Source organism: Dasypus novemcinctus, chromosome 10 (genome assembly GCF_030445035.2).
Source record: "Dasypus novemcinctus isolate mDasNov1 chromosome 10, mDasNov1.1.hap2, whole genome shotgun sequence".
Classification (NCBI taxonomy): Eukaryota; Metazoa; Chordata; class Mammalia; order Cingulata; family Dasypodidae; genus Dasypus; species Dasypus novemcinctus.
The window spans coordinates 74,782,213-74,795,931 of NC_080682.1; the positions used below are offsets into that span (position 1 = coordinate 74,782,213).

A 13,719-nucleotide genomic window follows, 5' to 3' on the forward strand; every position below is an offset into this window, starting at 1 on the left:
TTAGAGAAATTCAGTTCAGTCCTAAATCCTCTCCCTAAACTGTGAACTTAAACTCTTTCATGTGCTCGGGGAAGCCATATGTTGACCCTCCCTGGTTTGGAAGCAGGACAGTGGCTATCACTGGTGATTTGTGCAGCGTTAAGTAGTTCATCAAGCTTACACACTGAGCCATTTTAGCCCATGAGGCCTGGTTGTTCTCTCACCTGTTGTAGCAAGAGGTCACATTCTTCTCATGGTCTGAAAGCATGGTCTCATTCTCCTGGGGATGGATGGCTCCCATCCCCGAGGGAGGCCCAAGGGCCATGTCTGGGGCTTCCAACTTCCTAGCCCTGAGAGGAGACCTCTGTTCCAGGACAGAAGGAATGCTGGTCCCAGAGCCCTGTGGCTGCCCCCACAGAACCCATCCTAGACCTTTCTCCTGTTACTTCTTTTATTAAAATTTTTTAAAATTTTTATTTAGTTGTCTTTTTTTTTTTAAAGATATATAGATCACAAAAAATGTCACATTAAAAAATATGAGGTTCCCACACCCCCCACACCCCACCCTACCGCCACTTCTCCCCCATCAACAACCTCTTTCATCATTGTGGCACATTCATCCTGTTGCTTCTTAAAGACTGAGGGCATGGCATAGCCTAGGGTGGTGAGTGGGGACCATACAATATCCCCATGCCAGTCGAGAGTCCACGTTGCAGGAGAGAGCACAGGCTTTGGAGTCAGCGAGAACTGGGTTTGAAGCCAGGTTCCAGGACTCCCCAGTCTTCTCTATTGTCTGCAGGCCTCCATTTTCCTCCCCTATGAAATGGGGGCAACCACACCCACATAGCAGGATGGTCGTGAGAATCACTGATCCTACAGCAGGTGCTCAGTTCTTGTTTGTGTTCCCAGGGACCCCGGTGGGAGTTTCCCGAGCATGGATGCCACCAGCACAGCCTGGAGCACAGAAGTCACATGGAGGATTGAAAGTGAAGAGGTCTTTCCTGGTGTGGAGAACCTGGCCCTCAGCTTGCTGACGCTCATCATTTCCCCTGTTGGGCTGGTGGGGAACGGGATTGTGCTCTGGCTCCTGGGCTTTTGCATGCGGAGAAACGTCTTCTCGGTCTACATCCTCAACCTGGCCAGTGTTGACTTCCTCTTCCTCTGCTGCCGGATTATGGAGTCCCTGGAGATACCTTTCATCTATTATCATCGCTTCAAATTCGAAATCCCCAAGTGCTTCGAAATTGTGCTGTCCTGTGCCTACATTACTGGCCTGAGCCTCCTCAGCGCCCTTAGCGTCGAGCGCTGCCTGTCCGTCCTGTGCCCCGTCTGGTACCGCTGCAGCCGCCCGAAACACACGTCATCTGTCGTCTGTGCCCTGCTCTGGGCCCTGTCCCTGCTGCTGAGCATCCTGGACGGGAACTACTGTGGCTTCTTGTTTAGCGACTTTGAGGATACATGGTGTCGGATATTTGATTTCATCACTGCCGCGTGGCTGATTTTCTTATTTGCGGTTCTCTCTGGGTCCAGCCTGGCCCTGCTGACCAGGATGCTGTGTGGCTCCTGGCGGATGCAGCTGACCAGGCCCTACGTGGCCATCCTGCTCTCGGTGCTGGCCTTCCTCCTCTGCGGCCTGCCCTACGGCATCTCCTGGTTCCTGTTATTCTGGACTTTGAAACATCCGACGTTGTCCTGCTCCGTGCACTGTCCGGTCGGGCTCGTGCTGGCGTGTGTGAACAGCTGTGCCAACCCCATCATCTACTTCTTCGTTGGTTCCTTTAGGCATCGGCAGCGGCTGCGACAGACCCTCAGGTTGGTGCTCCAGAGGGCCCTGCAGGACGTCCCTGAGACGGATGACAGTGGGGCCAGCCTTCCTCCGGAAACCATGAAAATGGCGTGAAGCAGTCTGGTGTCACATTGAGAGCCTCTGCTTCGGGCCAGGCGGATGTGGCTTTGAAAGCCTACTCTGTCCCTATCACACTGGGAGATTCTCTTAACCTCTCACAGTCTCACGCCTCTGCTCTTAAAATGAGCCTGACCGTGTTCCTCCTTGGGAAGGTTCAGGAAGCCAACGCCTGCTAAACCAAGGAGCACCTGACTCAGCAGCCTCCTTCTCTTTCCCAGGGGAGCCTTGCCAACGCCTGGGTCCAGGACTGTTGCCACTTTTGATGACTCCACCTTCAGACAAAGGCTGAAAGCACAGGAAACATAGAAATTTCTTTGGCCGCTACACTTCTTAGGTACTAAAAGAGTTTACTTTATTACAAGTCTTCTTAGTCTCTTCTCAGAAATGTCCTACAATTTCTGTCTCAATGAAATAAACAACCTAGCCCCCAAAAGCATTCTTCTTTAATTTCGGCAGGCCTTTAATATCTCCCTAGTTAAATTAATGTTTCTTGAATACATGATGTGCTGGATTTTAAAATAAAGACTCCGCTAAATCTCCATTTACCAGATTGGAGTCACCATCTCTGAGTTTATTACATTCGCCATTTTCAACTTCTGCAAGTGTGATGTTAAAATTTATAACCATGTAAATAAGTGTCAAGGCATGTCTAAGGTTTGAGGGAGACCACCTTTCTGTTCTTTTCTTCTGTTAGATTCCCGTATGCCTCGCTTCCAGTTCCCTCCCTTTGTCTTGCCCTTAGTCACCCTCTCTGGGGGCTCTCTTGTGCCTCCTGGCAGGTTTCCAACGGGTCCCACTAGACTCAAAACTCTTTGAGGGCAGAATCTAAGTACGTTTATCTTTCACCTCAAATAGCTCCCAATATTTATTTTATTAATTCAATTACACATACATATTTTAAGTTGCATGTTTTTTAAAAACAATACATTCACTTAAAAGACTGCATGTTTTAAATTTTTTATTATTTTAAATTTAGTTATAATTATGAGAGTGAAATGCACAGATCGTAGATGTACATTTCAATGAATTTTGGCAAATGAATACATCCATGTTACTCAGACAGCAGTTAAGAAATAAAATATTTCTATTGCTTTCATTAGTTCACTCCTGCCCCTTCCTAGTGGTTTTGCCTGCCCCCGAGGCAACCATGCTGATTTCTATCACTAGGTCTAGTTTTGCCTGTCCTTTGATTTCCTAGATATAGACTCAAACAATGTCAAATTTTGGGTTCCTAAATTCTTTCAATCTGCATAATATTCTTGGGATTCACTTAGGTCATTGCTTTGTATATATCAGTAGTTTGTTTCTTTTATAAAGCTTAGTAATATTTCATTGTACAGATATACCACAGTTTGTTTTACTGTTTTCATACTGATAGATATTTGTGTAGTCTTCTAGTTTTAGCTACTGTAAATAAAGCTGGCATGACCATTCTTATTCTAGTCTTTTATTAGATATACCTTTTCATTTCTCTTGGACAAATATCCTGGACTATAATTGCTGGGTCATGGGAAGGTGCATGCTTAACTCTATAAGAAATTGCCAAATACTTTCTAAGGTGGTTGTACTATTTCACTTTCCCACCAGCAATGTATGATTGCTCAACATACTCCAAAACAAACATATGGTATTGTCAGTCTTATAAATTTTACCATTCTAGTGAGTATGAAGTTTTGGTTTTAACTTGTATTTCTTTGGTGATTTATGAAATTGAGCATCTTTTCATGTAATTTTGGCTATTTGGACATTTCTTTTGTGAAATGTATATTCAGCGTTATCCATTTTATTGGGTTGTCTTTTTTATTATTGATTTGTTGGAGTTTATTACATATGCCCAATATAAGTCCTTTCTTAAGTATACATATTATAAATATCCTTCCGGTCTGTGGTTTGCCTATTCATTGTTTTTGGTTTTTTGATTTTTTGTTTTTCTGAAAAACAAATCTATTTTATTGATACATATTTAAAAAAGCATACAATCCGTCCAAAGTATGCAATCAATGATATCTGGCATAATCACACAGTTGTGTATTCATCACTTTGATCATTAGTAGAGCATTTTCATTATTTCAATAACAACAATAATAATAAGCAAAAAAACAGACAAACAAATTGACATGAAAGTTTATCAGCTCTCAATCTCTCTATGCTTCCTCTGCTGTTCATAGCTGCTATTTTTGGCCATTCTGGCATATTTATTTATTTATTTATTTTAAAACAGTTTATTAAGATATATTCACACACCATACAATCTATCCAAAGTGTATAGTCAATGCCTTTTAGTATAATCACAATATTGTGCATTCATCACCACAAAAAATTTTTGAGTATTCATTACTCCAAAAAGAAAAATCCCATACCCTTTAGCGGTTACTTCTCAATCCCTCTATATTCCCCAGCCCTACATAACCACTTATCTCATCTTTATAAATTGATTTATATTTACATATTGTATAAATGGGATCATTCAATATATAGTACTTTGTGTCTGATTTCTTTCACTTAGCATAATGTGTGAGTTTTTTTGTCTAATATTAACATCTTGTAACATTAACATATTTGTTCAGCTTCAAAGAAAAACAGTCACATATGCAATATTACCTACAGTGCCTATTCGTTTTTAATAGTGTTTTCTTGACCAGACATTTTAAATTTTGATGAAGTCCAATTTATCAGTTAGCTCTGATGATTACTACATTTGTGCTCTAAGAAACACGTGCCTTATTCTAAGGAAGTGAAGATAATCTTTTAATCCTAGAAGATTTATAGCTTTAGCTTTTATGTTAAGATATGTGACTGATTTCTTAAAAAATTATCTTTAAACATGCAAGGATTTTATTAAGGGAGTTCTTTTTATTTGTGTGAGAGAAAATGGGGGTGGGGAGAGCCGAGGAAGGCTGGGGGAGCCTTCAAACGCCCTGCAAGCCTGACCCCTTGGGAAGGAGAGGCTGGGAGCGCAGGCCCAAGCATCAGGGCTGCAGTGCTGCCCAAGGAAGCTTCGGCAAGGCTGTGGGGGAATCCTCCAGCCACAGCTGGACTCAGAGGAGTCCTGCCCCCCAGGAACGGGCAGGTGCCGTTCTCCCCGCCATGCTGGTCATTGGCCACAAGCCCAGCCTCCGTGTAGACTGGCCCTGGATTTCAGGGCGCAGCAGGGAGGCCCGGGGTTCAGGAAGTTCCCTGTAGCAGGAGGTCTGCAAGTCACATACTCACAGCTACGGCAAAATCAAGTCACCCAGGCAGTGTGGACGTAGGTCCCGAGCGGATCCCACCTGGCCCTTCCATATCCATCTGACACCAGTGATGTCTAGCCCAGGGGTCCCACTGAGGGGGCATCAGGATAACCCTGGGAGCACGGTCCTCCTCACAGAGGTTGCAGCTTGGTAGCCAGGTGTAGAGTCTAGGTAGCTGAATTTTTCACTAGCTGCAGACCAGGTTCAGGGGCACAGCCCAGGCCAAGGCCAGCCCACTGCTTTTACTTTACAGATGAGGAAAGAGACCCTAGAAAAGGGGAAGAGGCAGCCTTCCATGCCAAGAGCTTGAAACCAGGAGGGCACGGGAGGGTCCACCTTGTCCTCGACTGGAGAGCTTAGAAAGAAAAATGAACTGAAAGGCAGGGGATGCAGTGGCCGTAGCCCAGCACCGCTTCCAGGGAAGTGGCTCAGAACGGCTCCTGTCCCTCCGAGCCAGGCGGCGCCGAGCCACCACCTGGGTTCAGTCCCAGCTGCCGGCTCCCTGTGCCTCGGCTTCCAGCCGTCCCCACAGGGAGGAAGTAACAAGATCCGGGCCTGGAAGAGCTCCGGCCACACGGGCGAGCCCGTCCCCGTTCCTGCTGCCGGAGCCCCACTGCGCCCGCGCTCGCCCCGGCCCTCTCCCACCGGGACACGCTCTGACTCGGGTGGATTCGGCAGCTTCCGGGGCTGGCCAGCAAGAGCTCCAGACAGGCGGAGCCGGCCTCAGAGGCGCCTGGCGCGTGCCCGGCCTTCCCCGGTGTGGTCCTGGGGCGGTGGTTTCCCGGGGCGCCGGCCCGCCCAGGCTCGCGGCCTGCCTCCCCGCGCGCCTCCCCGCGCGCCTCCCCGCGCGCCTCCCCGCGCGCCTCCCCGCGCGCCTCCCCGCGCGCCTCCCCGCGCGCCTCCCCGCGCGCCTCCCCGCGCGCCTCCCCGCGCGCCTCCCCGCGCGCCTCCCCGCGCGCCTCCCCGCGCGCCTCCCCGCGCGCCTCCCCGCGCGCCTCCCCGCGCGCCTCCCCGCGCGCCTCCCCGCGCGCCTCCCCGCGCGCCTCCCCGCGCGCCTCCCCGCGCGCCTCCCCGCGCGCCTCCCCGCGCGCCTCCCCGCGCGCCTCTCGCCTCTGCGCCGCGCGCGCAGCAGCCGACCCCTCCTTTAAAACTGATTGTTGTGAATAGCACTAGGTAGGAGCTGAGAGGTACTTCTCCTGTGGTTTCCATTGTTCTTGCACCATTTGTTGAAGAGATCTTCGTTCTCCTCTGGAAAACGAGGAGTGGCCTTGGCGCCTGTGTCAAAAGCCTATTGACCTAAAAAATATGGGGCTGTCTGGACTCGCATCTCTTCCGTTGATGTTTGTCTTCTTACACCAATATCACCTGTTTTTATAAATGTACCGTTAGGAAATCAGATTGTGTAACCAATCCAAGTTTGTTCTGTTTAAGGACTACTCTAGGCCATTTCCGTTTACATATACATTTTAGTATCAACTCGTCAATTTCTACCAAAACAAAAAAATATCAAACTGAAATATTGGTTGGTACTGTGTTGACTATTTAGACAAACTGGGAGAGGGGATGATCTCTTAACAAAAACAAGTCTTCCATCCCATGTGTGTGCTCTCTACCTTCCCATTTATTTAAGTCTTTTAAATTTTTTCTTAATGTTTAGTGTTCAGGATACAGGTTTTACACTTACCTTAAGTTAGAATTTGGGGGTTTCTAATACTATTGTAAATAGAATTTTTATTTTACTGTAATTGCTTGTTGCTGGTATATAGTAATGTAATTGATATTTGTGATAGTTCTTATATTCTACATACAACCTTGCTTATTTTATTTATTAGTTCTATTAGGCTTTTTTGGTAGATTTCTTAAGATTTTCCTATATTCACAATCATGTCATCAGAAAATAAAGACAGCTTTACCACTACTTTTTCAATATGTAGTCCCTTTAAAAAGATTTAGTAGAGTACTTTAGATTTACAGAAAAATCTTACAGAAAGTACAGAGTTTTCAATGCCCCCCCCCCACATACACGCCCAGTTTTCTCTATTATTAACACATTCATTTGTGTGGTACTTTTGTAACAATTGATGAAACAATACTACTATAATTATACTATTGGTTATAGCCCATAGTTTACATTAGGGTCCACTGTTTATGTTGTACAATTCTATGGTATTTTTTTCCTAACATTTTTATTCTGATAACATATATACAACCTAGAATTAGTCATTTAACCACTTTAACCACCCTCAAGTATTTGAGGGAAGTAGATACAGCTCAAGAGATTAGACTCCGGGGGAAACGGACTTTGGCCCAGTGGTTAGGGCGTCCGTCTACCACACGGGAGGTCCGCGGGCCTCCTTGACCCGTGTGGAGCTGGCCCATACGTAGTGCTGATGCGCGCAAGGAGTGCCGTGCCCCACAGGGGTGCCCCCCACGTAGGGGAGCCCCACACGCAAGGAGTGCACCCATAAGGAGAGCCGCCCAGCCCGAAGGAGGGAGCAGCCTGCCCAGGAATGGCGCCGCCCACACTTCCTGTGCCACTGACGTCAACAGAAGTGGACAAAGAAACAAGACACAGCTAAAAGACACAGAAAACAGACAACCGGGGGAGGGGAGGGGAATTAAATAAATAAAAATAAATCTTTAAAAAAAAAAAAAGAGATTGGACTCCGGCCTACCACGTGGGAGGTCCCTGGTTCAATTCCCAGTGCCTCCTAAAGAAGACAGCGAGCTGGCAATAACAGGCAAGTATGGCAAGGTGACACAACAAGATGATACAACCAGAGACACAAAAAGAAAAACGCAATGAGAGACACAGCAAAGCAGGGAATGGAGGTGGCTTGGGCAATTAGGCTCCTCCCTCCCACATTGGAGGTACCAGATTGGTTCCTGGTGCCTCCTAAAGAAACAAGGAAGATGAACAGACACAGCAAGTACAAACAACAAGGGAATGGGGAGTAATAAATAAATAAATCTTTTTTAAAAAATAAATAAAGTATTTGAGTCAGCAGTGTGGAATACATTCACATAGGGGCACCAATGAATGGTTTCTGAGCATGGCTCCAACCAGCCCAGCCTGGGGGCTGGAATTCACACCAATGAATGGAAGTGACAAGGCCCTTTTTTTTTTCCAAAAAGATTTATTTTTTTATTTATCCCCCTCCCCCCCCCCGCAGTTGTCTGCTCTCTGTGTCCATTCGCTGTGTGTTCTTCTGTGACCACTTCTTAGCAGCAGCACTGGGAATCTGTGTTTCTTTTTGTTGCGTGATCTTGTTGTGTGACCTCTTCCTGTGTGCGGCGCCATTCTTGGGCAGGCTGCACTTTCTTTCGCGATGGGCGACTCTCCTTACAGGGCACACTCCTTGTGTGTGTGGCTCTCATATGCAGGGGACACCCCCGCGTGGCAGGGCACTCCTTGCACGCATCAGCACTGCATGTGGGCGAGCCCTACACGGGTCCAGGAGCCCTGGGGTTTGAACCGTGGACCTCCCATGTGGTAGGTGGACAGGCACTCAAGTTAGTTCTCCAGAGAGTCCTGCGGGTCTTTCCCAAGATGGAAGAGAGAGGAGCCCATCATCTTGGAAAACTGTGGAGATGTCGTGAAGCAGATTGGTGGGTGATTAGGAGCTGCTGCCTTGTTCAATGAGATGTGACTCTGACCGTCCTGCCCAAAGTGGCAATTATCTGCACTTCCCTCAACCTCATGCCTCTTATGAGCCTCAGTGATTCCCCAATATCTAAAAACAGACTTTTAAATATTTACCTGGCTCTTCTGTTTTTCTCATAAAAAGTATTAGCTTAAAAGCAAAGATCTATATCTATATATTATAAATAAACTTCTCATGTTATCTTTCTCTCCATATTTCTTATTTTCCACTTTTACTTCCATTTCATTGCAATGGGAATAAACCCCTCTTCGAAATCATAAATCTCTTGTTCATTATTGCTTTATACCCGAAAGTATAGAAAAATAAGATTCCTTTCAATCTATATTCTGCTGATATTCATGTTTAGTTCTGTGTTTGAAATTGTTGCTGCAGATAGACAGTTTGGATCTGAATGAGTGTGTTCTGCTACCTCTTGATCTCACTTTCAGAAAATAATTTCTTTGGAGACAGGCTCTCTGCCTTCATAAGAACAGTCCAGAAAATCACGCTTGTAAAAAGTCCTTTGGAGCCATTTGTCCCTGGCATTCTCGGAATTTGACCTCGGGTTCTAGTAAAGAGAAGCGTGGCCTCTGCCCTGGAGAACTGGTGACTATTAACCCCAGCCCCAACAATACAGAGTCTGGAAATATGCCCCAGAAGTTCCAGTTTGGCCATTGCAACCTCAGTGTTGGTTTCAAGTGGAAATTACCTTGGGAACCATTTATTGTTAGGTTACAGATTCCTTTAGTTTTAGGAGGACTCTGAACACTTCATATTTTGTACAGACTGTTCTGTTTGTGAGTCCATTTCATGGGCAGGAAAGACTTAAAACATTTGACCGTTCCATAATCATGTCAATTGTATGATCAAAACTTAAGCATGGACTGCTGGACTATTCTGTGCCATGGCCACTCATTCCTCAAAGACTTGGGCAAAGTTGGAGGGCCCACCAGGAGATGGAATGACAACACAGTATACTCACTCGGATTTAGCCTCAGAAAGTGGAGCTGGTGAATGAGCTCCAAGTACTCAGAAAAACAGTACAATGTAGTTATGAAGTGATGCCAAATAAAAAAGAAAGAAAGAAAGAAATGATACCATCTACAATCTTCAAATTTTCTGACCAAATATGTTTGTATTTCTTATACCAGTTAAGGAGACAGAACTCAGGTTCCCTGACATTACAACCAGTACTTCTTCTAGTCTAGTTCTGCTGATTCTGTATCCCACAAGGACACCTTGAATTCCAAATGCTGTCGTGGCCCTTGGCTCTAGGTAAAGGCTTCCTCAGCTAGAGCACAGAGTGATGGGAGTAGGCAGGAAAACAGCACTTGTAGCCTACGCATCAGGCAGAGCGCCTTGATGTGATGTCACCAAGACTGGGGGCCATTGCAAGAGTCAGCCCGTGAGTCTTGTGATTTTGTCATTGGTACAGTCTTTGCTGATGGTATTGTCCATCATGAGGAGCTTTTTGGAGAGATTTCACCTTAGTGTTTGAAGCACAGACTGTCAAGCATCACCTAGGCAATTGGTTGTATTGATATCGGTGAAATTCTCTTCTTGCTGGCCATAAGAAAATGGAGAGCGGCTGGATACTTACCCTCAGGCTCTGCGGCCTACACAGAACTCACTCGGCCCTAACAGTGCCTGATTATGGCACTAATAACATTGCTCTATAATCATTCGTGTGTAGGTCTCTCTACTCCACCTGTTTCTCCAGGTGTCTTCCTACGATGGACAACATTGATAAAAGACTCTCTGATTCATATACTGACCTTCAGTCTACAATATGCCACCTCACCAAAGTGCAAGTTTGCAATGAGAGTGCTTGCCATGTGCTCAGAACACAGACATTGCTTCACTACCTTCTCCCACCACCCTGGGTCCTGGCAGAAGAAGCCCTTGCCTTCGGCTAAACCCGCTGCAGCATCTGGAAACCCTGGGATATAGGAGGTTGTAGTATCTGTATGTTCTAGACTGAGAGGAGCACTGGAGGTGGAGTCAGGGAACCTGGATTCTCAGGATGACCGACCTCAGCTCCAACTTGGGTCACATGCCCATCCCTCACCAATCCAAGCAGGGAGTGGGGCCCTGCAATTGGCCCAGCCCTAACCCATCTGTGGCAGGGGTCTGTTTCCTGAGTAAAGGTGTGAGGTTTGACTTTCTCATGGGTTTGGCCTGAGGGTAAATACCATTATGAGTCAGAATGCCTTGAAGTCCATGACTGTACACCATGACTACAATCACCACAAGCATACACTCTTCTCCCCTGTGGGAGCCACATGGAATTGGGACAAGCTGCTGTGATACTCATTCTGCATGATGGAATGGTATGTATTCGACACTAATATTGCCGACACCCCAATGCATGCTGTAAAGTAGATGAGGTTTAGTTCTCCTGTTGGGGCCACATCATATTTTGTCTGTAGATAAGTTCACAGCCAATATGAAGACAGAAGTCTTGTCAGAAACGCAAATCACAATGTTCATAACATTTCTTAATTGCCCAGAAATATACAGGAATAGCTCTCATGACCTTGGCCTCTGGTAGATAAACCATTCTCTCTCTCTTGACCTTCCCTGGAAGCCCCATATGTAAAGGAAACGTCTTTGCCGCCTCTATTCCATAAATTCCAGAGGATGATGTGGATTGATTTAGATTAGGAGCAAAACATGGAAGAGGACGTGGGATACTCTAACTCAGCTTTACTCACCGGCCATGATCTCTAAACAGGGAAGTGGGGTCTGTCTCCACACAAAGAGAAAGAGTTGGAGTACAAATCATGGACACTGAAAATTTGCGAGCCAGCCAGCCACACAATTTTTTTAAAATTATTATTATTTTTTAGGTTTTTTTTCTTGTTTTCTAGGGTTTTTTTTTTTCTTTTTCTTTATTTTTTCTTACTTTATTTTATTTGGGGGGGCACACAAATTAATGTTGTTCTACCTCATATCATTTCAGGAAAATTTTTGCCTCCAAATGAGTTGTTTTTTTTTTTAAAGATTTATTTTATTTATTTTTATTATTTTTATTATTTTTCCTTCCACACCTCCCCCTCCCCATTGTCTGCTCTGTTGTGTCCATTTGCTGTGTGTGCTTCTGTGTCCGCTTGCATTCTCAGCCGCACCTGGAATCTGTGTCTCTTTTTGTTGCATCATCTTGCTGCGTCAGCTCTCCATGTGTGCGGTGCCACTCCTGGGCAAGCTGCGCTTTTTTTGCACGGGGCGGCTGTCCTTGCAGGGCGCACTCCTTGAGCGTGGGGCTCCCGTACGTGAGAGACACCCCTGTGTGGCATGGCACTCCTTGCATGCAGCAGCACTGTGCGTGGGCCAGCTCACCACATAGGCCAGGAGGCCCTGGGTTTGAACCCTAGACCTCCTATATGGTAGGTGGATGCCCTATCAGTTGAGCCACATCTGCTTCCCTTTTTACAATAGGTTCTTTGGTTAGTCTACATAGATGATCATGGTGTCTGCAAAGACTTTTTTATTGCTTTATTTTCCACCAAATGAGTTTTGAAAACCAAAACTAGCTTTGGTTTTCAGAATTTCAGGGTTTTAGAAATTTCAGATAGAATATGGACATTTATTTGTAGGTAAATTAATTTATTTGAAAGGTTCAATGTTCAGGTGGAATCTTTTCTCCTTTTCCATGGGAATAAATGGGATGAAGCTATGACTAATCTTCAGGAAGGGCCTCCAACCACTGGGGTAGCAGGGCTACTTTCAGGAACACTAATCAAACTGATATCGTCATTGCCAAATATCGTTATCATCATCACTAAGCTTTCTTGGTATTTCCTATGGGCCATGCTCTGTGCTTATTCCTTTACAAGCATCATCTCATTTGGGCCTCATGTTAGATCTGTGATTTGCAGTTCATTACCATCCCAAAATTATAAATGAGGGAACTAATACTCAGAGATGGTAAGAAATTTCCCCAAGATAACACCTCTTGAAAGTCACAGAGCATCATCTCAAACCCATGTTTGTTTGACTCTAAAATCCACTCTCTTTACCACTGTTTGTACTGCTTCCTGGTAACTTTGTTTCCAGGGGAAAGTTTCCTTCACTGTCCTCCATCTCTGGTCCATCTCCCAGGGCTCTCTACAGAAACAACTTGAGGGTCTGCCTAGATGGTCACTGCCTAAAGGAGTCGACAAAGAAATAAATGGTGGTGTTGGTGCAACTATTCACACAGGGTAGGAGAATCCATAACCTAATCAGGTAGGGGATAAGGCCTTTAGGGTGGACTACTGCCCAGTGAAACAGGAAGCCATGGCTCCAAGGGGGCAAGCCATGTGGGAGGAAGGCCAGATGAGAGCAGGATGATCACAGAGAGCTTGACTGGCTGTGTCTGCTGGCAGACACGCTGGACTCTGACCAGCAGGGCCAGGCTGGACCCACAGAGAACCACGAAGAGGAAGCTTACCCAGGTGACAGTGATGAAGTCAAAAGCCAGACAGGGTCCATGTTTAAAGACCCTAAACACTAATCCACAGAGGTACCCTTCCAGAACATTCAGCAGCAGAGACGGGACCCAGAGCAGGGCACACATGGCAGCCGATGGGAGCCTTGGACAGTGGCAGAGGTACCAGATGGGGCACAGGACAGACAGGCAGTGCTCAGTGCTCATGGCACTGAGCAAGCTCAGGCCCATGCTGTAGGAGAAGTACTTCACCATAATCATAAAGCGTGGTATGTGTACAGTGATGGCATGGAAGCTGCAAGCCAGGTTCTGTACAGACTGCAAGGCCTCACAGGAACAGAGGATCACGTTGGCCCCAGCCAGGTTAGGGTTTGTAGACAGAAACAGCATTTCTCAGCATACGGAACCCCAGAAGCCAGAGCACGATCACGTTCCCCACCTGCCCACCCAGGGCCATGAGGACGGTCACCGAGTCCAGGATCATGAAATCTGAATGAGCACTTGGAGTAAAGTTCACACAGCTGGAATTCA

The 13,719-nt window shown here is 46.2% G+C and overlaps 1 protein-coding gene across 1 annotated transcript; it reads left to right on the forward strand.

The window, feature by feature from the left end:
* Positions 1-870: 870 nt before the first annotated feature.
* Positions 871-2,296, forward strand: MRGPRX2 (MAS related GPR family member X2). Its single transcript, XM_004485030.4, has one exon. The coding sequence runs from the start codon at positions 914-916 to the stop codon at positions 1,877-1,879; it is 966 nt and encodes a 321-aa protein (XP_004485087.3). The 5' UTR covers positions 871-913; the 3' UTR covers positions 1,880-2,296.
* Positions 2,297-13,719: the final 11,423 nt, after the last annotated feature.

Bases quoted from the DNA above. Each gene is read 5' to 3' on its own strand.
- MRGPRX2 (XM_004485030.4), top strand. From the start codon at position 914: ATGGATGCCACCAGCACAGCCTGGAGCACAGAAGTCACATGGAGGATT.